The sequence below is a fragment of the Schistocerca americana genome, chromosome 8, assembly GCF_021461395.2.
Source record: "Schistocerca americana isolate TAMUIC-IGC-003095 chromosome 8, iqSchAmer2.1, whole genome shotgun sequence".
Lineage (NCBI taxonomy): Eukaryota > Metazoa > Arthropoda > Insecta > Orthoptera > Acrididae > Schistocerca > Schistocerca americana.
Genome location: NC_060126.1, coordinates 387,382,037 through 387,408,479, shown reverse-complemented (window position 1 = coordinate 387,408,479; position 26,443 = coordinate 387,382,037). Strand labels below are relative to the sequence as shown.

Genomic DNA, 26,443 nt, shown 5'->3' with positions numbered 1-26,443 from the left:
CTCAATTCGTCATGCATTACTCCTCGTATGAGTGCTACAAAAGTATCGATACCTACACTTATCGATACTCTTTTCAATTTTTTATGCACATGAAGTAATGCTGAGTATACGATATTTTACCGGACTGTTTATTTTATGCAGTCCAATGTTGTTGTTGTTGTCTTCAGTCCTGAGACTGGTTTGGTGCAGCTCTCCATGCTGCTCTATCCTCTGCAAGCTACTTCATCTCCCAGTACTTACTGCAACCTATATCCTTCTGAATCTGCTTAGTGTGTTCATCTCTTGGTCTCCCTCTACGATTTTTACCCTCCACGCTGCCCTCCAATGCTAAATTTGTGATTCCTTGATGCCTCAGAACATGACCTACCAACAGGTCCCTTCTTCTTGTCAAGTTGTGCCACAAACTCCTCTTCTCCCCAGTTCTATTCAATACCTCCTTATTAGTTATGTGATCTACCCACCTAATCTTCGGCATTCTTCTGTAGCACCACATTTCGAAAGCTTCTATTCTCTTCTTGTCCAAACTATTTATCGTCCATGTTTCACTTCCATATATGGCTACACTTCATACAAATACTTTCAGAAACGACTTCCTGACACTTAAATCTATACTCGATGTTAACAAATTTCTCTTCTTCAGAACGCTTTCCTTGCCATTGCCACTCTGCATTTTATATCCTCTCTACTTTGGCCATCATCAGTTATTTTGTACCCAAATAGCACAACTCCTTTACTACCTTAATTGTCTCATTTCCTAATCTAATTCCCTCAGCATCACCCAACTTAATTCGACTACACTCCATTATCCTCGGTTTGCTTTTCTTGGTGTTCATCTTATATCCTCCTTTCAAGACACTGTCCATTCCGTTCAACTGCTCTTCCAAGTCCTTTGCTGTCTCTGACAGAATTACAATGTCATCGGCGAACCTCAAAGGTTTTATTTCTTCTCCATGGACTTTAATACCTACTCCGAATTTTTCTTTTGCTTCCATTACTACTTGCTCAATATACAGATTGAATAACATCGGGGAAAGGCTACAACCCTGTCTCACTCCCTTCCCAACCGCTGCTTCCCTTTCATGCCCCTCGACTCTTATAACTGCCATCTGGTTTCTGTACAAATTGTAAATAGCCTTTCGCTCCCTGGATTTTACCCCCTGCCACCTTTAGAATTTGAAAGAGAGTATTCCAGTCTACATTGTCAAAATCTTTCTCTAAGTCTACAAATGCTAGAAAAGTAGGTTTGCCTTTCCTTAATCTATTTTCTAAGATAAGTCGTTGGGTCAGTATTGCCTCACGTGTTCCAACATTTCTACGGAATCCAAACTGATCTTCCCCGAGGTCGGCTTCTACCAGTTTTTCCATTCGTCTGTAAAGAATTCGCGTTAGTATTTTGCAGCTGTGATTTATTAAACTGATAGTTCGGTAATTTTCACATCTGTCAACACCTGCTTTCTTTGGGACTGCAATTATTATATTCTTCTTGAAGTCTGAGGGTATTTCGCCTGTCACATACATCTTGCTCACCAGATGGTAGAGTTTTGTCCAATAAAACACATTTAATACTTTAATTTTTTATTAACAATAAACCTTAAATAGAAAAGTGACTTTTTGGAAAGTTTCCAAAAAAAATACAATTACTGTAAATATTAGAACAAATAAACCCTCGGTCACAAATTAAGTCAAAATTGACCAGGTTTGTACACTACTATGACCGTCGTCTTCAGAATTAGACTAACTGTTCTAAAACATATTAGGTATATAATACATTAATAAAATTAAAGTTTGTACTGACTGGAAAAAGGTGCAGTATTTACAAGTCACATATTAAAAAAGATCTAAGCCGGAAAGGCGACGTCATGAATAGTTGTAAGTAAGATGGCGAGCCGCTAAGGGCTGCTCGTACTTGAGTGAACAAGGGTTGCAACAAGAGTGAGGTGCCCACGTTAGAAAGTGAGGGCAAGTAAACATGGTGTTGCTACGAGCGCCATGTAGTAGCCGCAGAAACAACTAGGCTACTGTACATTCAAATTTTGACACATGAGATTGTGATGCAGCTGATTCAGGCATAACGTAAGCACTAATAAATAATAGGATGAAGTTACATATTTATCTGCTTTAAACAGAGATACATTTTGTAACGTAAGAAAACGTTAGTTATGACATACAAGAAAACAGCAAAGATGTAACAGGAAAACAACATTTCGGTAAACTGCATGAGGAAATCTGAATCAAACATCAAGCAATGGCTTTATACACTCGAAAAAGTTTTTATTTCGCAGTTGTAGCTGTTCGTTGTGAATGAGGCCATCGTGACGAGAGAGATGTTTGAAAATCTCCAATTCCTCTAAAACATCTAACCTACCCCCCTTCTTTTCGGTATGCAGAATATTGTTATCGCCTATGGCTTTAGGCACGTGTCCAGTTATTAAGAGATGATCGGAAGGATGAATTTAGGGGACTGGTACTATAAATATTTAGGAAACAGCCTATTTATATTCTGAATCGTATTTGCACCAGTTTTTAAAATAAACATTCACTCGGCACATATGTTGTACAACAGTGACCTTGCTGACAATATTAATAGTAACCGGAGACTTTTTGAAGATGATGTAGTTGTCTGTAATGAAGTGCAGTCTTAAAGAAGCTTCATAAATGTTCAGTCAAAACGGAATGATCACACAGGCACAGTGTAGATAAAGCAGGTAGTAGACTTCAGTTTATTTGTGGAATACTGGGGAAGTGCAATCATTCTTACAAATCAGTCATGTGACCGGTTCTAGAATGTTTCTCAAGTGTGTGAGACCGGTACCAAACAGGACTAACAGGGATACTGAGCGTGTACAGACAAGGGCAGCATGAATTGTCACAGGTTTGTTTGATTCGTGGGAGAGTGTCTCGCAGATGCTGAAGAAACTGAACTGGCAGACTGTTGAAGATACACGTAAACTACTCTGAGAAAGCCTAACTACAAAGTTTCGAAAACCGGCTTTAATTTATGACTCTAGGAATATACTCAACCCCCTACATATAACTCACATAGAGATTGTGAGGATAAGATTATATTAACTGCAGCAAGGACAGAGGCATCTAATCAATCATTTTTCATTCTTCGTAAGGGAAGGTACCCTCATACCTAGTGCAATGGGGCGTATCCTCTGTCGTGCACTTCACGGTGGTTTGCAGAGTAAGATGTAGATGTTGCAGCGACGACAACACATTGTTGAAGCGTCACTAGTTTATAAAATCAAACATATTAAAACTACCAATTAGAATAATTCAAGACAATAAAATTAAGACTATACATATTTGTCGAAAGACGACACTTCCCATAACTGCAGGTTTTAATTGTATTTTCGAGATGTTATTGTCTCAGCGTTTTTCTCTAGTAACTTCAAAATTCAAAATGATAGTTACTCATAGCTACATTTGGAATGAAAATAAATTACTGACAAACTTTAAAAGAACAACCCACAATCTAAAAAATACGTGTGCACAGATATGACAATCCTGCATCAGAGGATACCAATAGAGAATTATTATTAGGTTTACAGACACCTTTCACTCGCTTTATCAGTCTCAGAGGCACAGCTAAATTTAATTTCTGTCTACAGCAGTTCCGTGGGTACTGGTTTGTTTAAATATTGGGCATACTGCCACAAAAACCTCAGCTTTATGACATTCCTTGCACTATGCCGTGCTGTCATTCATTGTAATAAAATGTGTCCATACTTCAGACGTCGGCAGCGTTTTGACGCAATAAAAGTTAATAAACTTTTGATAAGAAGCACGCACTTCCGAATCACAAAAAACAGTATGGCCGATGAATAGGCCTGCCGACGAAGGCCAAGCAAACATTCACTCACTCACCCAATCACTCTCTCACTACTGGGATAAGCGCGTAAAACCGATTTGATGAAAGTACTTTTCTTTCGATACTAATAAGTATTGAAACGATTTATTCGAATCGATATCGAAACAAAAGTATCGAATACTTCCTTGTATCGGCAAATCCCTACTTCGTAAGACACTAGAGGTGTATGCATAGTAAACATATAGATTCAGAAAAGATCAAAGAAATATGGATCTAACGGGCAGTAGCAAAAACGACAGTTGCTACTAACTTAAAATCGAAGTTGGGGACCGCTTAGTAGCCGCAATTGTAGAATTCTGCTGCTCTGGAAGCAAGGAGGATGTAAAAAGAGACTATCATAGACAAAGAGCTCATTCATAGATAAAATAAGTTTACTAGTATCCTACATAGATCTTCAGTTGAGAGAAAAAAAGTCTGAGAAAGTAGGTAACATCATCGGTATGATGTGATCTTACAATAACGCGCAGACAATTAAGTGGACTCGTAAGAAATGAGACAATTATCTAGAGAACCGGTGAGGGCAGAAAAATTTGATCAAAATTAACTACAATTGGGATCTGGATGATAATAAACGAGTTAAGACATGAGGTAATGATATCCATGGTACTAGCGTGAACTGTAGAAGGCAAAAGAATGTACAGGAGGGCGGGGACTCGAATACAGATAACCAGTTTGTTGTATCAATTATTTCTAAAAGCTCGTCTTCCACTTTTTTGATAGAAGTTCTTCATTGTACTTTCTGTCTCTCCAGGGTTATCAGACTATATTAAGGGACCCATCTCTGTCAGTTCCTGTTAACGCAGCAAGTCAACAATATTCTCTTTCATTTCTGAAAGACCGTTCTCCTGGAAAGAGTACGATTTAGCATCACTGCAAACTGCACTAAGAAATACAAATTTACAGTTTAAATTGTGAATATGAAGGACAGTTCCTACAGGAATGGTGGACTCGCTGTGAACTCTCGGGGAAGGGAAGGAGAACACCCATGCAAGATAGCATCTAGTTCTGCAAGTTTCTTTATAATTCACATAGAACTCAAACAATCCACATATAGTGATCACCTGTCCGCCTACTGCTCAATACTGTCCATTTCATTACACCCTAGTGGTGAATGCACAGTGAGCATCGTGCAGCAGTGGCTCCACACCTGAGGTTTCGTTTAATAGTACAGTATTTCTACTACAGTTTCACCGATGATAGCAATTCCTTCATCGAATGTTATCATTGATATTCTTCCATCTTGAATTTTAATCTCACTTCTGAACCTCTCGTGCATTTCCATCATTGCTTCTTCCAAGTTCACTTTGTACAGTAAACTATAAAGACTGAATTACTGCCTTAGACTTTTTTTTTCTAATCTGAGTATTTAGCTTTTGGTCTTCCATTCTCATTGTTCCCTCTTGGTTCTTAGACATAATGAATATTAACCGTCTTCCCCTGTAGCGTGTATCTATTTTTCTGAGTATTTAAAACATATTTCGCCACTTTAAATTGCCGAACGTTTCTACTACGTCGACAAATCCAACGGAATGTTTTGATTGTATCTGAAGGGGTCATTTTATTACCAATTGTAACATCGGAACAGCCCCTCTGGTGGCTTTCCGTTTCCAAAAGCCAAACTGATCATCATCAACAGAGCCTCTACGATTCTTCCATTCTTCTGCCTAAGAAAAATGGAATTGAGTGTGTGAGATCGTTGGTCGGGAGTCCCCAACCGGAGAAAAATGGTTCAAATGGCTCTGAGCACTATGGGACTCAACATCTTAGGTCATAAGTCCCCTAGAACTTAGAACTACTTAAACCTAACTAACCTAAGGACATCACACACACCCATGCCCGAGGCAGGATTCGAACCTGCGACCGTAGCAGTCCCGCGGTTCCGGACTGCAGCGCCAGAACCGCTAGACCACCGCGGCCGGCCCCAACCGGAGAAGTTCGGCCGCTTAGTGCCAGTCTTATTTCAGTCGACACCACATTGGACGACTTGCACACAGGCGACGAGGATGAAATGTTGATGAGGACAACACAAGACCCAGTCCCCGAGCGAAGAAAATCTCCGACCCGCCCGGGAATCGAGCCCGGGCCCGCTTGCATGGGAGCCGAGCACGTTACCATCTAGCTAAGCAGGCAGACTCTTGTGCCTTGTATTCTGGTCACCGACTTTAATGTATCATCTGTTAAGCTCATTGTGGGATAATTGTCGCAGTTATCAGCTCTTGCTGCCTTCGAAATAGTACGGATGATACTCTTCCGAAAGTCCGATGATATTCCTCTAGTCCAAATTGGAAACTGAATGTCTGGAGTCCTCCAAAAGTAGTCTAAGTGTCTACGCGCAAATATGTCCTTCACTAACAGTGCGTCATTGCTAGAGCACATACAGATGTTCAAAGCGCTTAAGAAGCACCTGACGTTCAGTCTCAGCTGCTTCAAGAACATCTGCATCTGCATCAGTTTCCTCACACCGATGTAAACATGTGGTAAAAAGAAAACGTTTCTTTTTGAGATCGAAATATTGCGTTAGAAGATCTAAAATTCCGCTGTGCGCTGTGAACATCAGTAAACTCGTTATTATCCAAGAACTGCAATGTATACGGACTCTACACATGTTTTAGTGAATATGAAATATTTGCCTTCACTAGTGTGTAGGTATCATCTAAAATCCGTAAAAAGCTGTAATATACGAGTATTTATTTGATTCCACTGTAATTTATCCACATAGCCATGGGTACAAGTGACACATAGGTTTCAATATAAAAACAGTACATCCAATTCCACAAGACTGCCCAAGCGTTATGAAGTTACGTCTGACAGCAGATATCGAATGACCTTAATGGGGGCTAGAATCGTAATACACTGAAGTGACAAAAGTCGTGGGATAGCGGTATGAACGCATATATGTACATGTACAGATGGCGGTAGTATCGTGTACACAATGTATAAAACGGGAATGCATTAACGGAGATGTCATTCGTACTCAGGTGATACATGTGATGTGATTATGGCCGCACGACAGCAATTAACAGACTTTGAACGCGGTATGGTAGTTGGAGCAAGACACATACCATTTCGGAAATCGTTAGAGAATTCAATATTTCGTGATCCATAGTGTCAAGTGTGTGCCGAGAATACCAAATTTCAGGTATTACCTTTCACCATGGACAACGCAGTGGCCGACGGCTCTCACTTAACCACCGAGAGCAGCGGAGTTTGCGTATAGTTGTCAGTGCTAACAGACAAGCAACACTAAGCGAAATAAACACAGAAATCAAAGTGGAATGTACGGCGAACGTATCCATTAGGACAATTAGGCCAAATTTGTCTTCAATAGGCTATGGCAGCAGACGACCGGCGTGATTGCCTTTGTTACCATCACGACATCGCCTGCAGCGCCTCTCCTTGGCTCGGGATCATGTCGGTTGGACCCTAAACGACTGTAAGTCCGTGGCCTGGTCAGATGAGTTCCGATTTCGGTTGGTAAGAGCTGATGGTAGGGTTCGATTGTGGCGTAGTCACAAAGGAGTCATGGACCCAAGTTGCCAACAAGCCAGTGTGCAAGCTCTTGGTGGCTCCATAACGGTGTGGGCTGTGTTTACATGGAATGGAATGGGTCCTCTGCTCAAACTGAACTGATCATTGACTGGAAATGGTTACGTTCGACTTCTTGGAGACCATTTGCATCCATTCTTTCTACTTTGTGTTCGCAAAAAATGATGGAATTCTTATGAATGACAAAGTGCATTGTCATCGGTTTGAAGAATTTTCTGGACAATTCGGTCGAATGACTTGGCCACCCAGATCGCGCGATGTGAATCCCATCGAACATTTATGAGACATGATCGAAAGGTCCGTTCGTGCACAAAATCCTGCTTCAGAAACACTTTCGCATTCGTGGACGGATGTAGAGGCAGCATGGCTTAATACTTCAGCAGGAGGCTTCCAACCACTTGTTGAGAGCATGGAACCGCGCGACTGCTACGGTCGCAGGTTCGAATCCTGCCTTGGGCATGGATGTGTGTGATGTCCTTAGGTTAGTTTAAGTAGTTCTAAGTTCTAGGGGACTGATGACCTCAGATGTTAAGTCCCATAGTGCTCAGAGCCATTTGAACCATTTCGTTGAGAGCATGCCACGTTGAGACGCTGCGCTAAGCTGGGAAAAAGGAGGTCCGACACAATATTGGAAATAAGAGCGACAAAATAAGGTGAGAGATATTAGGAAGCATGTGGAAAAGGGCAGAAAGTTGAATTTGGGTTATACACTAAAAAAAAGTAAAGCCTTGTGGCATTGTTGGCTGGGAGACACGGAAAGGCAGGATCAGTCGTCTGATTGGAAAGGTTTTCCTGTCCTTCGCACACAATGGCACCTTTACTTCAGAGTTATGTGTTTAAGCGTGTCTAATGAGTGGTGGCAACTGTAATAGGTGTGTGTAGTGTCTTGTGTTTGTGTTGTATGATAGTGATGAGAGAAGGGAGAGGGTGAAACCCGGTGCCAGCACGTAGTCTGCTCCTCCTCCTGATGAGCATCAATGGGTCGCCGAGTTTAACTCCGCATCTAGCGGACGGAGCACCATCAACTGCATCACGTATCATCGCTTCATCAGGCACCACAGAGAGTTTCGGGATTTAATCCAATACACTGGCTCAAAGACCTGAGGGCGCTAATGCGCTGCTTCCTGGACTCGGGTAGGCGCGCCGGCCCCGGATCGAATCCGCCTGGCGGATTAACGACGAGGGCGGGTGTGCTGGTCAGCCTGGATGTGGTTTTTAGGCGGTTTTCCACATCCCACTAGTTGAATACTGGGCTGGTCCCCACATCCCGCCTTAGTTACACGACTCGCAGGCATTTGAAAACGTTCGCACCATTTCATGGTTTACACGAGACGCAGACAGATGGGGTACACTAATTCCGTCCTGGTGGGTTGGTGTGGTGACAGGAAGGGCATCTGGCCACCCCTTAAAATTAACCATGCCAAATCCGACCTTAACCATGCCGACCCTGCGAAATAATGCAAGATAAAGGCACAAGGAAAAGCAGAAGACACTGGCTCAGACTCCAGTGATGAGGAACTATATGCCACCACCCCTCTCCCGTTTGCGGTCAAGGCAAATGGAAAGGTGCCACGGCACGTGGCGCAACTAGGAGTTATCCATCCAAGTACTGATCACGCCTCATATTGCTTAACTTCGGTGATCTGACGAGAACCGATGTATTCAACGCAGAAAGACCAGTGGCGCTATGCACTTCACGATGGCTTGGCGGCTATAGACGCACGTGTACAAATGGCGCAACATCTGGGAAACCTCATTTAGGAGTCCTGCACACGACACAAGCAGGCTCCCTAACGAGCTCGCTTCACTTTTGTTAGCACAAGTGTGCGTTTTTGCGCTGAGTGTGACCGTACTAACTGAGATGTTTGCGCGAATGGGCTCAAGGACTGTTGACAGCTGAACTGGCTGCTATGATGTTGTGAAGAAGAGCCTCTGATTGCACGGCGTAAGTAGTATTACGAGTGCAGCCATCGGGAACGGCTATTTCTAATCTTCATGACAGCGCGGTTTGGTATTGTTTAACTAGAAGAAATGCGACTAAATTTCTTTTTTGATTATTATCTATATACTGTAGAATATTCAGTATTTGTTCATAATGATGTCCGTGTAAAAATTACTGACAACTGTTGCCCCCTGCTGGATGAAACACATTAGATAATTTAAATTAAACATTCCAATATGACAAATAGAAATAACTTTTCTCTGCCTCAGTACAACAGAAAATCCTACCTGTCACGCTCCCGCAGCAATATAATCATACTCACAAAGCTCCATTCGAGGACACTAAAGACTACGCAAAACCTGCAGAACGTGTTCTGTGAGTCTCTTCAAAACTGATTTTACCAAATCTGTCGTCAAACAAAAACGTAAATATGAAAAGAACCTGAAAGGAATTTGTCTGCTCTAGATACAAGAGTACGATTAATGTAGAAGTATCTCCTGCAGATATTATCACACCGAACTCTGCCTATTTTGATTTTTTAACATCTCCGTTTGTAGAAAAGTTATTTGAAATTTCACTACCAAACGACAAACCGCAAATAGAGCTTCTTGTCGAGCAATGTATCTGTTAAAATAGGAGGGACGCTCAGTAAGTAATGCAACACGTTTTTTTTCTCGGACAGTTTCTGTTCAAAAAATGCGGCATTTTTTGTGGGACATCGTGAAATATACCCTCTATAGCCCTTATAATTTCGTGTAGTTCCCACAGGCGGTGGTGCTACACGAAGCCTTTAAAATGGCCTCTGTATAGGAGTTGCGTTCCAGGCAGAGAGCTGTCACTGAGTTTCTTTAGCGGGAAACCACAGCATCGTAGACACTCATAGGTGCCTGCAGAACGTCTACGGAGATCTGGCAGTGAACAAAAGCACGGTGAGCTGTTGGGCGAGACGTATCAAAAAGATACTGCAAACCTCTCCGATCTACCACGTGCCGGCTGACAGTACACAGCTGTGACTGGTGCAATGTTGAAAAGTGCGGGCACTCTCTCATTTGAGGTGATTGATGGATCACAAACAAACACCTCGTTGCACAGCTAGAGCTCTCTGTTGGTAGCGCTGACATACTCGTCGACAAGTTGGGGTACTCAAAGGTGTGTGAACTTTGGGTTCCTCGCCGATTAACAGAAGACCATAAAGGGCAACGGAGGATCATTTGTGAGGAAATACTTGCGCGTTACGAGGCCGATGTTTTTGCGGAACATCGTCACAAGCGATGAAATATGGGTTCATCACTTCGAACCGGAAACAAAACGGCAGTCCGTGCAATGGCGCCACACCTTTCCCCCATAAAAGAAAGTTTACCCTCACCCAGTAAAGTCGTGGCGACGATCTTCTGGTCTTCTGGAACTCTGAAGGTGTTACTCTGTTTGAAGTCCTTTCTCAAAGTGCAACGATCAGTTCTGAAGTGTATTGTGCTTACATCACGATACTGAAGAAACGATTTCAGCGTGTTCGTCGCCACAAAAATGCAAACCAACTTCTCTTTCCCGTAACAGTGAAAGATCTCGCGCAACTCTGTGCACCGGAGAGGAACTCAGAAAACTTAAGTGGACTGATCTTCCCCATCCACGCTACAGCCCGGAACTCTCAACTTCCGACGTCCATCTGCTTGAAGGATGTACTCTGCGGGATGTAGTACGTGGGTAATGCGGAAGTTATTGATGCAGCCTGACGTTGGCTCCGATGTCGACCAGTAGAGTGGTACCATGCGGAAGTACAGGCCCTACCAGTAAGGTAGCGTAAGGTCGTTGCGTTGAACGGAGATAATGTTGAAAAATAGGGTTTTGAAGCCGAAAGATGGGGAATTATCTACATCTACATCTATATCCGTACTCCGCAAACCATCTAACGGTGTGTGGCGGAAGGTATCTTGAGTACCTCTATCGGTTCTCCCTTCTATTCCAGTCTCGTATTATTCGTGAAAAGAAAGATTGTCGGTATGCCTCTGTGTGGGCTCTAATCTCTCTGATTTTATCCTCATGGTCTCTTCGCGGGATATACGTAGGAGGGAGTAATATACTGCTTGACTTCTCGGTGAAGGTATGTTCTCGAAAATTCAACAAAAGCCCATACCGAGCTACTGAGCGTCTCTCCTGCAGAGTCTTCCACTGGAGTTTATCTATCATCTCCGTAACGCTTTCTCGATTACTAAATAATCCTGTAACGAAGCGCGCTGCTCTCCGTTGGATCTTCTCTATCTCTTCTATTAACCCTATCTGATACGGATCCCACACCGGTGAGCAGTATTCAAGCAGTGGCCGAACAAGCGTACTGTAACCTACTTCCTTTGTTTTCGGATTGCATTTCCTTAGGATTCTTCCAATGAATCTCAGTCTGGCATCTGCTTTACCGGCGATCAACTTTATATGATCATTCCATTTTAAATCACTCCTAATGCGTACTCCCAGATAATTTATGGAATTAACTGCTTCCAGTTGCTGATCTGATATTTTGTAGCTAAATGATAAAGGATCTATCTTTCTGTGTATTCGCAGCACATTACACTTGTCTAGATTGAGATTCAATTGCCATTCCCTGCACCATGCGTCAATTCGCTGCAGATCCTCCTGCATTTCAGTACAATTTTCCATTGTTACAACCTCTCGATACACCACAGCATCATCTGCAAAAAGCCTCAGTGAACTTCCGATGTCATCCACCAGGTCATTTATGTATATTGTGAATAGCACTCCCCTGCGGCACACCTGAAATCACTCTTACTTCGGAAGACTTCTCTCCATTGAGAATGACATGCTGCTTTCTGCTATCTCGGAACTCTTCAATCCAATCACACAGTTAGTCTGATAGTCCATATTCTCTTACTTTGTTCATTAAACGTCTGGGGGGGAACTGTATCTAACGCCTTGTGGAAGTCAAGAAACACGGCATCTACCTGGGAACCCGTGTCTATGGCCCTCTGAGTCTCGTGGACGAATAGCGCCTTCTGGGTTTCACACGATCGTCTTTTTCGAAACCCATGCTGATTCCTACAGAGTAGATTTCTAGTCTCCAGAAAAATCATTATACTCGAACATAATACGTGTTCCAAAATTCTACAACTGATCGACGTTAGAGATATAGATCTATAGTTCTGCACATCTGTTCGACGTCCCTTCTTGAAAACGAGGATGACCTGTGCCCTTTTCCAATCTTTTGGAACGCTACTCTCTTCTAGAGACCTACGGTACACCGCTGCAAGAATGGGGGCAAGTTCCTTCGCGTACTCTGTGTAAAATGGTGTATTGGAAAGCTGAAGAAAGCCTACAAGCTTTCAGAAAAAAAATTTATAGGATAACTTATTGAATGTCCCTCTTACGATAAAGTTGCGCAACGTTTCGCACACTGTTCATGTTCATGTTCCACTACAGAAAAATATTGAACAAACAATATTAATTTGATCATTATTATTGATATTTGATTATTATTGACGTATTTGTGACTGAATGGCCTGTCCTGTGCGAGAATTTTACCTTCTTGTAATAATATCATCTACCGAAATTTTAATTAGTGTCAGAGAAGGGCAACAACTATGCTGCTGATCTGGATTAGTGATTAGCGTGTGTCTTCCCTATATTTTTACTACTTTGTTTTCCATTTTCAAGCACACAAATTTAATTTCAAGAGGCGTTCCTACAAGTGAATATAATGACAAGGAACCCACGACCGGAAATGTACTGTTGAGATGCAAAACAATTTCTAAAATCGGATCACTTTCAAATCTCCCGCTTCACGGTAAGCATACAGACAAAGAAGAGGGCACCGTTACCAGTCCGTCTTGTACATCACACACCATTTTCGTAGAACAGCAATAACGGCTGCGAGAAACTGGTACATTGGGAACCAGACGAGTTGACTGGCACACCATAGATGCGCCTACTGCTCTCCGTCGTTAAATGAAGGCCGTCGGTCACTGCGTTGACCTTGGTGGGAGGTAGTGTTTGAAATCTGATATTTTCGGCACACTCTTAACTCTGTGGATCGCAGAATACTGAATTCTCTAACGATTTCGGAAATAGCATGTCCCATGCTTCTAGCCCCAGCTACCATTCCGCGTTCATAGTCTGCTAATTGCTGTCGTGCGGCCATAATCACGTTGTAAACCTTTTCACACAAACCTCCTGAGTAAAAGTGGCAGGTCCGCCAATGCACTGCCCTTTCATATCTTGTGTACGCTATACCACCGCCATCTGTATATGTGCATATCGCTATCTCATGAGTTTTGTTACCTCACTGTATAAACATCCAAGGCCGGATTAAGGCGCAAACGGCATTAGACGTCGCTTAGGGCCCTAGCTGGGAGGGATGCCAGGGACACTCAGGCGTAAAATTTAAATACAGGTTGTATCATAATTACTAGCGAAAACCGACACGGCTGAAAGTATACGATGGTACAAGCTAAAGTTCTCCAGCAAACATGGGTCCGCAAACGAGCCGTTTGTGAGACAACTTCGAATGTGTGGTTACTGGCCACCACTGAATTAGGTATGACTTATTATCCTGGCTAGTACAAATGTTTGAAATTTAAACTTTTCAATTAAGTCCCGGTAGAATTGGGTTCAAATTTCACCAGAAACCTGCGCCGACAAGAAATACAATACCACTTAAGCATAATATCTGTCACAATTCACTATATACTCGTACTTTTTAAAAGAACTACTCAAAAAATGGTTCAAATGGCTCTAAGCACTACGGAACTTAACATCTGAGGTTATCAGCCCCTAGACTTAGAACTACTTAAACCTAACTAACCTAAGGAGATGACACACATTGATTAACAAGTGTCAGTTCCGCGTCGGTCATAAAAACAGTTCTAGGCCAGTTTTCTTTCGCACACCCTATGTCAACGCCTCCATCACTCCGCGAATGTGAAAACTCCTATCCAGCAGATAGTTCAGAGCGGAACAGGTTATAACCCGTCGGAGTGAGTGTAACAGTTGCTGCCAGTTTTTGTAGAGAGAGCAGGACCAACAAGCTTTACAGTGCCCTGTGGCGTACGTAACAGCACGTGATATTACAGGTCTTACAGTTTCACCGAGCGTCTCCTGTGGGGAGCTAGTTACTAGTGGGATGGTGCGTGGGTTCGTAACATTTTTCCATAATTTTAGTAATGGCAATGGAAATGAGCGTATGGCGTCAGTGGCAGGGGGTTCCCAGGCGGGAAGTTCAACCGCCAAGTTCAAAATGGTTCAAATGGCTCTGAGCACTATGGGACTTAACATGTGAGGTCATCAGTCCCCTAGAACTTAGAACTACTTAAACCTAACTAACCTAAGGACATCACACACATCCATGCCCGAGGCAGGATTCGAACCTGCGACCATAGCAGTCGCGCGGTTCCGGACTACAGCGCCTAGAACCGCATGGGCACCAAGGCCGGCTCAGCCGCCAAGTGCAAGGCTTTGAGTGCGACGCCACATTGGGGGACTTGCGCGTCGACTATGGGGATGAAACGATGATGAGGACAGCACAACACCCAATCCCTGAGGGGAGAAAATATCCCACTCCAGCCGGGAATCGAACCTGGGCCCCCGTGCGTGGCATTCCAATGCGCTAACCATTCAGCGAATGGGGCGGACACTTCAGTAATAAAAAGAACAGATACATGTAACAGAGACTGTAGTCGTCAATAATAAATTCTCCTTCACTACTTACAACGATCTGCCAATGCTGGGATAACTTTTCGATTTCGCGATTGTAGAAATCACGTGTTTTTGAGGCGAAGAACTTGTAGAGCCGTGTTCGGAGCGGATTTTCAGCCGGGAAAGAAGTTAATTGAAGAGCCTTCGACAGAGAACGGAAACGGTGGAAATATGAGGTCGCCAGATCTGGTGAATAACGTGGATGCGGATTGACACCCAACTCCTGTATGGTGTTCGTTGTCAGTTTATCAGAATGTGGGCGGCCTTTATCGTGGCGTAGCCTCACTTCACGGAGCCATCGTGGTAACTGTTCTTGGATTGCGTCTGCAAGACGTCTCACTTGTTGGCAATAAATGTCAGCAGTGATGGTTACATCTCAGGGAAGCAGCGCGTAGCAAAAAACACATCATCGCTCTTCCACCAGATGCATAACACTATCTTTTGTGGATGCAAGCAGGTATATGGAGCTGCTGCTTTGTTTGTGCTCGGCCATTCCTTTCTTTTCTTTATGTTAACGTAAAGTCAACATTTCTCCTCACCAGTAACGAGACAAGACAGGACTGTTCGGTGTTGTTCACTAGCCAGTTGATGACAAGCACGCAGAGACGCTCATATAGCCACCTGCTGGTTTTTTATGATTTTGGCTTAGAGCATGCGGTACCCATAAACATGATTTTTGAACGTTCTCCATTGCATGTAAATGTCACACGATGGTGGGATGATCACAGTTTATCACACCTGCTAGTTCTCGAGTACAATGACGTGGATCATTGTGGGTTAATGAGTTTAAACTATCATCAACAAACCCCTGAGAGTGAAGAGTCAGATTAAAACGATCCTCCTTTTAACGAGAAAACCATTTTATTGCCGTGCTCTGTCCATTGGCACTATTCCCATACACGGAGAAAATAACTGTGGCAGCCTCCACTGCTGTTATCCCTCTACTGAATTCTAACAGAAGGATAAGTCGGAAATGTTCCGATTTCTCCAATTGGCACTTCACTTTATAGCGTCTATAGCTCCACTCACTATCTCCAAACGACAAACGCCGATATGTAAACTCAAAGTTCAACGATGAACTACAAATAAAATATGACAATTGATAAATAAACCTATAGCAACCAGAATACCAACATGCAAAACAGAAATACTATGAACGTATGAATTAACCTAATATTTCAGGCCTGTTTAATACTTCATAGCTGCGTGTTCAAATATGCTCACGTCCTCGATAACATACACTATGTGATCAAAAGTATCCGGACACCCCAAAAAACAAACGTTTTTCATATTAGGTGCATTTTGCTGCCACCTACTGCCAGGTACTCCATATCAGCGACCTCAGCAGTCATTAGACATTGCGAGAGAGCAGAATGGGACGCTTCGCGGAACCCACGGACTTCAAATATGATCAGGTGATTTGGTGTCACTTGTGTCATACGTCTGTACGCGAGTTTCCAATCTCCTAAACATCCCTAGGTCCGATTTGACAGTGAAGTGAAAATGTGAAGGGACACATACAGCACAAAAGCGTACAGGCCGACCTCGTCCGTTGACTGAGAGATACCACCGACTGTTGAAGAGGGTCGTAATGTGTACTAGGCAGACATCTATCCAGACCATCACACAGGAATTCCAAACTGCATCAGCATCCATTGCATGTACTATGACAGTTAGTCGTGAGGTGAGAAAACTTGGAGTTCATGGTCGAGTGACTGCTCATAAGCCACACATCACGCCGGTAAATGCCAAACGACGCCTTGCTTGGTGTAAGGAACGTAAACATTGGACGATTGAACAGACGAAAAACGTTGTGTGGAGTGGCCAATCATGGTACACAATGTGGCGATCCGATGGCAGGGTTTGGGTATGGCGCATTCCCGGTGAAACGTCATCTGCCAGAGTTTGTAGTGCCAACAGTAAAATTCGGAGTCGGTGATGTTAAGGTGTGGCCGTGTTTTTCATGGAGGAGTCTTGCACCCCTTGTTGTTTTGCGCGCACTATCACAGCACAGGCCTACATTGATATTTTAAACACTTGCTTGCATCCCATTGTTAAGATCAATTCGAGGATTACGATTGTATATTTCAACACGATCGAGCACCTGTTCATTGTGCACTGCCTGTGACGGAGTGGTTACTCGACAATAGCATCCCTGTAATGGACTGGCCTGCACAGAGTCCTGACCTGAATCCTGTAGAACAACTTTGGGATGTTTTGGAACGCCGACTTCGTGCCAGACCTCACCGACCGACATTGATACCTCTGCTCAGTACAGCACTCCGTGAAGAAAATCTCCAAAAAACCTTGCAGCACCTGATTGAACGTATGCCTGTGAGAGTGGAAGCTATCAAAACGTTAAGAGTGGGCCAACACCACACTGAATTCCAGCGTTACCTATGGGAGGCGCCACGAACTTGTAAGTCATTTTTAGCCAGGTGTCCGGGTACATTTGATCACATAGTGTATGTCAAAGTTAAGAGCTTTAGTAGTTATCTTTTCACTGACATAGTTATTCCCCACTTACCTTTTAACATAGCCAAGCGATGTATATCGGGCAAGGCAACTAGTGTGACGTCACAAGTTCGTTGTGTGGAAAGGGTGGGGAGGGAGTGGGTAGCGTATTTCCCGTGAGGCCCGAAGAGCTGGCAGGTGACGCCGACTGTGGTGTTGCAGACCCGACGGACAACCCGAAGCTGCGGCCGTACCCTGACTGGTCGTGGCACGACCTGTCGCTGCTGGAGGGCGCCAACGCGTCCGTCGAGGCGCCGGTCATCGTGTCGCCGTTCCGCGTGCGCGCTGACGAGTGCGGCCGGCTGTGGGTGCTGGACACCGGCATCGCAGACATCCTGGGCGGCGCCGCCACCAGGGTGCTGCGGCCGCCCGCGCTCCTCGTCTTCGACCTCAACACCGACACTTTCATCCGGCAGATCACCTTCCCAAAAGAGGTGAGCACTCCGTTCTTAACAGCTACTCGCTGAAACCTGCAACTGGTGTTGCGTTAGACTCGCGGGGAGATGGATCAAACCTTAATACCAAATGCACCACTGGCCATTGAAATTGCTACACCACGAAGATGGCGTGCTACAGATGCGAAATTTAACAGACAGGAAGAAGATGCTGTGATATGCAAATGATTAGATTTTCAGAGCATTCACACGAGGTTGGCGCCGGTGGCGACACCTACAACGTGCTGGCATGAGGAAAGTTTCCAACCGATTTCTCATACACAAACAGCAGTTGATCGGCGTTGCCTGGTGAAACGTTGTTGTAATGCCTCGTGTAAGGAGGAGAAATTCGTACCATCACGTTTCCGACTTTGATAAAGGTCGTATTATAGCCTATCGCGATTGCTGTTTATCGTATCGTGACATTGCTGCTCGCGTTGGTCGAGATCCAATGACTGTTAGCACAATATGAAATCGGTGGGTTCAGGAGGGTAATACGGAACGCCGTGCTGGATCCCAATGTCTTCGTATCACTAGCAGTCGAGATGACAGGCATCTTATCCGCATGGATCTAATGGATCGTGCAGCCACGTCTCGATCCCTGAGTCAACAGATAGGGACGTTTGCAAGACAGCAACCATCTGCACGAACAGTTCGACGACGTTTGCAGCAGCATGGACTATCAGCTCAGAGACCACGGCTGCGGGTACCCTTGACGCTGCATCACAAACAGGAGCGTCTGCGATGGTGTACTCAACGACGAACCAGGGTGCATGAACGGCAAAACATCATTTTTTCGGATGAATCCAGGTTCTGTTTACAGCATCATGATGGTCGCATCCGTGTTTGGCGACATCGCGGTGAACGCACATTGGAAGCGTGTATTCGTCATCGCCGTACTGGCGTATCACCTGACGTCATGGTATGGGGTGCCGTTGGTTACAGGTTTCGGTCACCTCTTGTTCGCATTGGCGGCACTTTGAACAGTGGACGTTACATTTCAGATGTGTTACGACACGTGGCTCTACCCTTCATTCCATCCCTGCGAAACCGTACATTTCAGCAGGATAATGCACGACCGCATGTTGCAGGTCCTGTACGGGCCTTTCTGGATACAGAAAATGTTCGACTGCTGTCCTGGCCAGCACATTCTCCAGATCTCTCACCAATTGAAAACGTCTGGTCAATGGTGGCCGAGCAACTGGCTCGTCACAATACGCCAGTCACTACTCTTGATGAACTGTGGTATCGTGTTGAAGCTGCATGGGCAGCTGTACCTCTACTCGCCATCCAAGCTCTGACTCAATGCCGAGGCGTATCAAGGCCTTTATTACTGCCAGAGGTGGTTGTTCTGGGTACTGATTTCTCAGGATCTATGCACCCAAATTGCGTGAAAGTGTAATGTCAGTTCTAGCATAATACATTTGTCCAATCAGTACCCGTTTATCATCTGCATTTCTTCTTGGTGCAACAATTTTAATGGCCAGTAATGTAGATGTTATATCCGTCACACCACTTTTGCTTTAATCGAGTTTACAGGTCGTATACATATCCTGTCCATTGTATCTTGAATAGCTACTCATTTTGTGGCATAATGCACATTTGTACAGTTTTTTTTGGAGGGGGGGGGGGGAGGGGGAAAAATCATTGGTCTTCCAATAGCTTTGATGTAGCCCGCTACGACTTCCTCTTCTGTACCATATATCGGAGTGTACTTTTCCGAATATTTCTGACTTATTTTTTGTACATGTTACTTCAAAAGTTAGATAATTGGTAAATCCTAGAATTAACCGGCGAAATCGAAGATATACCATCGCGGTGTGGTAAAAGTCCGAAATTTCTCATTAAATGCATAGTTTTCGAACTTTTACCATGAGACGTTAGTAAATCCTGAAGAAGACTTGGAAACAATGTTAAACACCACTTCCACTGACTCACAGGAAATTGAAAATGACGGCCAAGGAATTATGCCAGGGAATAAAGTACTAGAACAGAAGGAATGGAGGTACAAAGTGCGGATCCGAGAAGCTGCCAAAGAAGGTCCTCAACTGCAGGCAAAGAAAATGAAAGCAGCCTCATTTAACAAAATTCCAGAACTTTCAGTTGGACAGAATGAGAGAATTAATGTACCAGACGTAGGAAGGGCAAAAATTGATGCAGAATTTATAATAGCAGCAGTGATAAATATTCAGGTTGACTAAACTGAAGTCATTGTACACTAGGAACCAATTTGCATTGGGCAAGGAAAAATTATCAGCGTCGAAGAAGTAGCAAGAGAAGAAATTAGTCTACGGGAAGTGGTTGCCAAACAATTTTTTGTTGGAGGACAAGGGTTCAGAAAGTTCAAGTGCTTAAAAAAGTGTTCAACTAAAAATGCTTTTGTAAATCGTCTTCCATATTTTGTAATTCAAAATGCCACAATAGTCAGCCTTGTTGTAACAAAAATTAACATTCACAAGGTAACCATTTTCACGTTTTTCGCTAATATGGAATATTGCTCATTACAAGCACATTTGAATGCAAAAATGTTTAAAATACATAAATTTACAATAAATACAAACTATTTCAATAAATTTCTAAGCTGACTTTTTTTTAATGAATACGGTTTTAACAGTTGATATGGGTACATCCTAAGATTTGCCAACGTCTCTTGGTAAAAGTTCTAAATCTATGCATATAATAAGAAATTTCGGACTTTTACCAACCGTGATGGCAAGTCTTGGGTTTCACCACTTAATTATAGGATTTACCAATCACTTTACTTTTACAGTATCGTACATATTCCTGACTCTGTCTAATCTTAAAGTTTTTGCCCTCTACAGCTCTCTGACGCACCACGGCGGTCATGTTTTGACACATTTTCTATCACCCAGTACCTTCTTCTGGTCAGTGTTTTCCACATATTTCTTTCCTCGTCGACTGTGCGGAAACCCCCTCATTTTTACCTTATCAGTCCACTTGATTTTCATTATCCTTGTCTAACACCACAGCTCAAATGCAGTTTTCTCTTTTCTGCTTTTCCCACAGTCCAAGTTCACTTTTTGAAGTAATGTCAGTTTCTAATGTTCGGATGACGTAACTCGGGTAAAGCATGGTTACAATGTATGTGCTTGTTGTCTGCTAGCTGCCTTCTGCTCCTGTGAGCGCCACTATCGCCGTTTCACAGACAGCCATATTAGTCGAGAGTGAAACGTGTAAAACAGGGTTAAAAGCTATTTGTTTGGTGTGCTCATCTTTGCAGGTCGACCTCTTTGTGAAAGTCGCTACCACTGTTTTGCTAACAGTCGCGTTTTGGACGGTGAAACACTGACAGACAGTGACATTCGCAGGACAAGGAGGTCAACCAGGACACACAGTACATTTTATCCCAACTTCACACGTGTAGCATCACCCAAGCATTAAAAATTGGTATAATTCGAAAGCAGATGATCACCTGGCGTTTAAGATGTTATAAAAATACGAAGGGTTGGATATCTACATTTTAACATATAAAAATTAAGTTTTCAAAGGAGACGCCGAGTAAATCGAGGCCGATACATGGCTGGCATATATAGGGTGTATCAAAACGAATCATCCGATTTAAAAAATCATAACTATTATGTCGCTTGACTTAAGGTGTACGGCTGCAGTATGGGAACAATTTGAAAATCGCGTTTACATATGCCGTGCATCTCAAAGGGGGCATATTGAATACCTATGAAAAGATATGAAGCCGCACGGGGTAGCCGTGCGGTCTCGGGCGTCTTGACACGGTTCGCGCGGCTCGCCTCGTGGGAGGTTCGAGTCCTCCCTCGGGCATGGGTGTGTGTGTGTGTTGCCCTTCGTGTAAGTTTAATTTACACTACTGGCCATTCAAATTGCTACACCAAGAAGAAATGCAGATGGACAAATATATTATGCTAGAAGTGACATGTGATTACATTTTCACGCAATTTGGGTGCATAGATCCTGAGAAATCAGTACCCAGAACAACTACCTCTGGCCGTAATACCGGCCTTGATACTCCTGGGCATTGAGTCAAACAGAGCTTGGATGGCGTGTACAGGTACAGCTGCCCATGCAGCTTCAACACGATACCACAGTTCATCAAGAGTAGTGACTGGCGTATTGTAACGAGCATTGACCAGACGTTTTCAGCTGGTGAGAGATCTGGAGAATGTGCTGGCCAGGGCAGCAGTCAAACATCTTCTGTATCCAGAAAGGCCCGTACAGGACCTGCAACATGCAGTCATGAATTATCCTGCTGAAATGTAGGGTTCCGCAGGAATCGAATGAAGGGTAGACCCACGGGTCGTAACACATCTGAAATGTAACGTCCACTGTTCAAAGTGCCGTCAATGCGAACAAGAGGTGACCGAAAAATGGTTCAAACGGCTCTGAGCACTATGGGACTTAACTTCTGAGGTCATCAGTCCCCTAGAAATTAGAACGTAGTCGAACTGTTCGTGCAGCTGGTTGCTGTCTTGCAAATCTGTTGACTCAGGGATCGAGACGTGGCTGCACGATCCGTTGGAGCCATGCGGATAAGATGCCTGTCATCTCGACAGCTAGTGATACGAGGCGGTTGGGATCCAGCACGGCGTTCCGTATTACCTTCCTGAACCCACCGATTCCATATTCAGCTAACAGTAATTGAATCTCGATCAACGCGAGCAGCAATGTCGCGATACTATAAACCGCAGTCGCGATGGGCTACAATCCGATATTGATCAAAATCGGAAACATGATGGTACGCATTTCTCCTTCTTGCACGAGGCATCACAACAACGTTTCACCAGGCAACGCTGGTCAACAGCTGTTTGTGTATGAGAAATCGGTTGGAAACTTTCCTCATGTCAGTACGTTGTAGGTGTCGCCACCGGCGCCAACCTTGTGTGAATGCTCTGTAAGCTACTCATTTGTATATAACAGCACCTTCTTCCTGTCGGTTAAATTTCACGTCTGTAGCACGTCATCTTTGTGGTGCAGCAATTTTAATGGCCAGTAGTGTAGATTAATTAGTGCGTAAGCCTAGGGGCCGATGACCTCAGCTGTCTGGTCCCATAGTCCTTACCACAAATTTCCAAAATTTTCCAAAAAGTATGACAAGAAACTTTTTAGTTATCTGTTCATCAAAATACAAAATTCATTGTATATGTTTATTAGTTTCAGAAAAATGTAGACGTGCCAAATCAGATGATTCTTTTTTATACAACCTGCATTATGCTTTTATTAAGGTTAGCCTAATCGTCACAGCACAGCGTTAAATAACTTTGAGTACACAGACTTTAGCCCGCCCGGCTAGCCGTGCGGTCCAACGCACTGCTTCCCGAGCGGGAAGGCTAGCCACAGAAACAAGATGAATTCAGTCAATCATCTCCATAAAGATGATAGTTCCCCTCACCCTTGGTTTTGTTTGTGTGGAAAGACCAACCTGTCTATGGTAACAGGAGTGAACTAATTTCAGTAGGTAACATTTCCATTGATTGCGCTTCATATATTGACCAGAGGGCAGCAGTTAATTTAATTGAGAAGCTGCCTACAGTCTTAGCTGAAAAAGTGTTTGTGGTGTGCGGTTTACATTTATATAAAGTGGCTGGTCTCTTAAGCTTCTAGACTGGAGATTTTAAATCAACTTCTTTACTTTATGCTCCATCTCTTACGTACTTGTTAAAGTTCAAAACAATATTTCCACCAAGGAGATAAACGTTTGTCAAAATTAAGATATTGCCACATAACAACTGACAGATTTCGGCATGGAAGCCAATTTCCAAGTGATACTAAGAAGTAGCAAAAGGTATCAGCTGTGATAATCTCGCGAATCTGAATAGAGCACGTCTCTCCGACAAGTATCCATAACCTTTTATAAAAATTTCGTTTTACTGGTTTCAGGCAAAGATTTTTGAACAGATGTAATATAAAATTACATTAGTTAAATCACCTCCCAAATATTGTGTACAGTTATGAGTAATGAGGCTTAAAAAAAGGCATTTGTCAGCCTTCACAAATAGAGTTGAAGGTACACTTAATGAAACTTAATTATATAAATGTAACTGTACAGCTGTGTGGTATGATGAACCAAAAAAGTGCGTTCGTTTGATTACATCACTAGAGTATAAAGAAACAATTACTAATACAAACCTTTTTCATATGTACGGGAAATCGAACGATTTGTAGATAATGTTAACAGGTAATCAAAATATCCACGGGTGTGCTGCCGGTCTATAGTGTCCAACGGACACAATATTTCGGCGATCATACATGTCGCCATCATCAGGTGAACTGACGGACTGAGCTCCTGTGAACGTGCCGGCACGGAGATCCGTACCCTATGGCTGCTCAGAGGGAACTGGGTTCGGTCGCGGCGGCGGCCAGTTTAAATACCCTCCGCCCGCGGCGCGCTCCCTCCGCCGTCCGCGCCCCGCGCCACGGTCGCGCGGTGGAACAGATTGCGACGGCGTCTGAGATGAGGTCAGTGTGATGGCTCTGTCCGCCGTGGTCGTCACAACTATACGTTTGCTCGATTTACTCTTGATTAACCCAATTGCTGGTTCCCAAGCCTTGTTAAGATTATAGCCACAGTCACAGTTTATGAGGTCGTCATTGGTGCGAATTTCGATGGCCTCTCTAACAACGCTGTCCCAGTATCTAGACGTCTGTACCAGAATCCTCGTGCGGTCATATTCCATGGCGTGATTTTCCGACAGACAATGTTCAGCGACCGCCGACTTGCTCGGATACATCAGTCGAGTGTGCCTCTGGTGTTCACGGCATCGATCCTCGACGGTACGCATCGTCTGAGCAATATACGACTTGCCACATTGACACGGAATCTGGTACAGGCCGGCCTTCCTCAAACCGAGGTCATCTTTGGCGCTCCCCACCAGTGCACGAGTTTTATTTGGAGAACAAAACACAGTTCCGACCCGGTGTTTCTTCAGAATGCGGGCGATTTTCCCCGAGAGTGCGCCTGTGTATGGAATAAATGCAGTGCCTACCTCCTCCCTCGTGACTTCATCCATCTCAACAGGTTGTGCTGCAGTGGTTGGGCGGAGAGCACGTTGAATCTGCCACTCTGAGTACCCATTTTTTCGAAATACAGTTCTCAGATGTTCCAATTCCTGGGGTAGACTCTCTGCGTCAGAGATAGTGCGCGCCCTATGTACTAGAGTTTTAAGTACCCCATTCCTCTGTGAAGGGTGGTGGCAGCTGTCTGCGTGCAAATACAGATCAGTGTGCGTTGTCTTCCGATACACCCCATGACCTAGGGTGCCGTCAGCCCTTCTCTTGACCAAGACGTCAAGGAAAGGTAATTTACCCTCCATTTCAGTCTCCATAGTGAATTTGATGTTGGGGTGTATGGAGTTTAGATGTGTAAGGAAGTCAAGGAGTTTATCCATACCATGTGGCCAGATGACGAACGTGTCGTCCACGTAACGGAAAAAGCAAGTAGGTTTCCATACGGATGACGACAGGGCTTCCTCCTCGAAGTTCTCCATGTACAAATTCGCTACCACCGGTGAGAGTGGGCTACCCATGGCGACTCCCTCCGTTTGTTCGTAGTATTCTCCATTAAAAAGAAAATACGTGGAAGTCAAGACATGCCTAAAAAGTTCAGTGGTCTTCTCGTCAAACTTCTGACTAATCAATTCTAGTGACTCTCGCAGGGGTACCCTCGTAAACAAGGAAACGACGTCAAAACTCACCATGATATCTGACTCATCCAACCTGAAGCTATCAATGCGTTTAACAAAATCCACGGAATTACGGATGTGATGAGGGCATTTACCCACATAAGGACTTAATATTCCCGTCAGGTATTTGGCCAACAAATATGTAGGTGCCCTGATGTTGCTGACAATGGGGCGTAATGGTACCCCCTCTTTGTGAACCTTCGGGAGTCCATATAGTCTAGGCGGTACCGGACCGGAGGGTGACGCTAAGAAATTGTTACCCCAAGGTCCGGTACCGCCTAGACTATATGGACTCCCGAAGGTTCACAAAGAGGGGGTACCATTACGCCCGTGGAGATTTTGATTACCAAATACGCCGGGAGAAACTCAAGAATCACAATGTTAACAGGAGTCAAAAAGTTATGATTTTTCATCAAACCAATATTCCTATAGCTATCGCTACTTTTCTGCATCTTGCTCACGACACGACAAAACATCAAACATACAAGTTACAAACATTACATAGAGCTTTCTCGTCTAAACGAAGCTCGTTGGTCACAAAACCCAGGAAAAGTGTCAGTCGTGAACCAAACGAAGTGATCCACTACGCAGTAGGAGAAAGTGTTGTAACTAGTGTAACTATCTTTTATGAAATGTGAAATGAGAAATTTTACGGTTACGTTGAATGAACTCTGAACTGTGGAATGGATACAGAACTCGAATTGTCGTCTTGCGTGTTGTAACTGCAAGTGATGTGCTTACTCTGTGTTATTGTTAGCAAAAC

At 43.9% G+C, this 26,443-nt stretch overlaps 1 protein-coding gene across 1 annotated transcript in view; it reads left to right on the top strand.

Moving 5' to 3' along the window:
* Positions 1–26,443, top strand: part of LOC124545049 (protein yellow-like) — a 53,265-nt gene that overhangs the window by 312 nt on the left and 26,510 nt on the right. Inside the window, exon 2 of the mRNA XM_047123837.1 lies at positions 17,736–18,007. Within this exon, the coding sequence (XP_046979793.1) occupies positions 17,736–18,007 (272 nt within the window). The remainder of the gene's footprint in view (positions 1–17,735; positions 18,008–26,443) is intronic.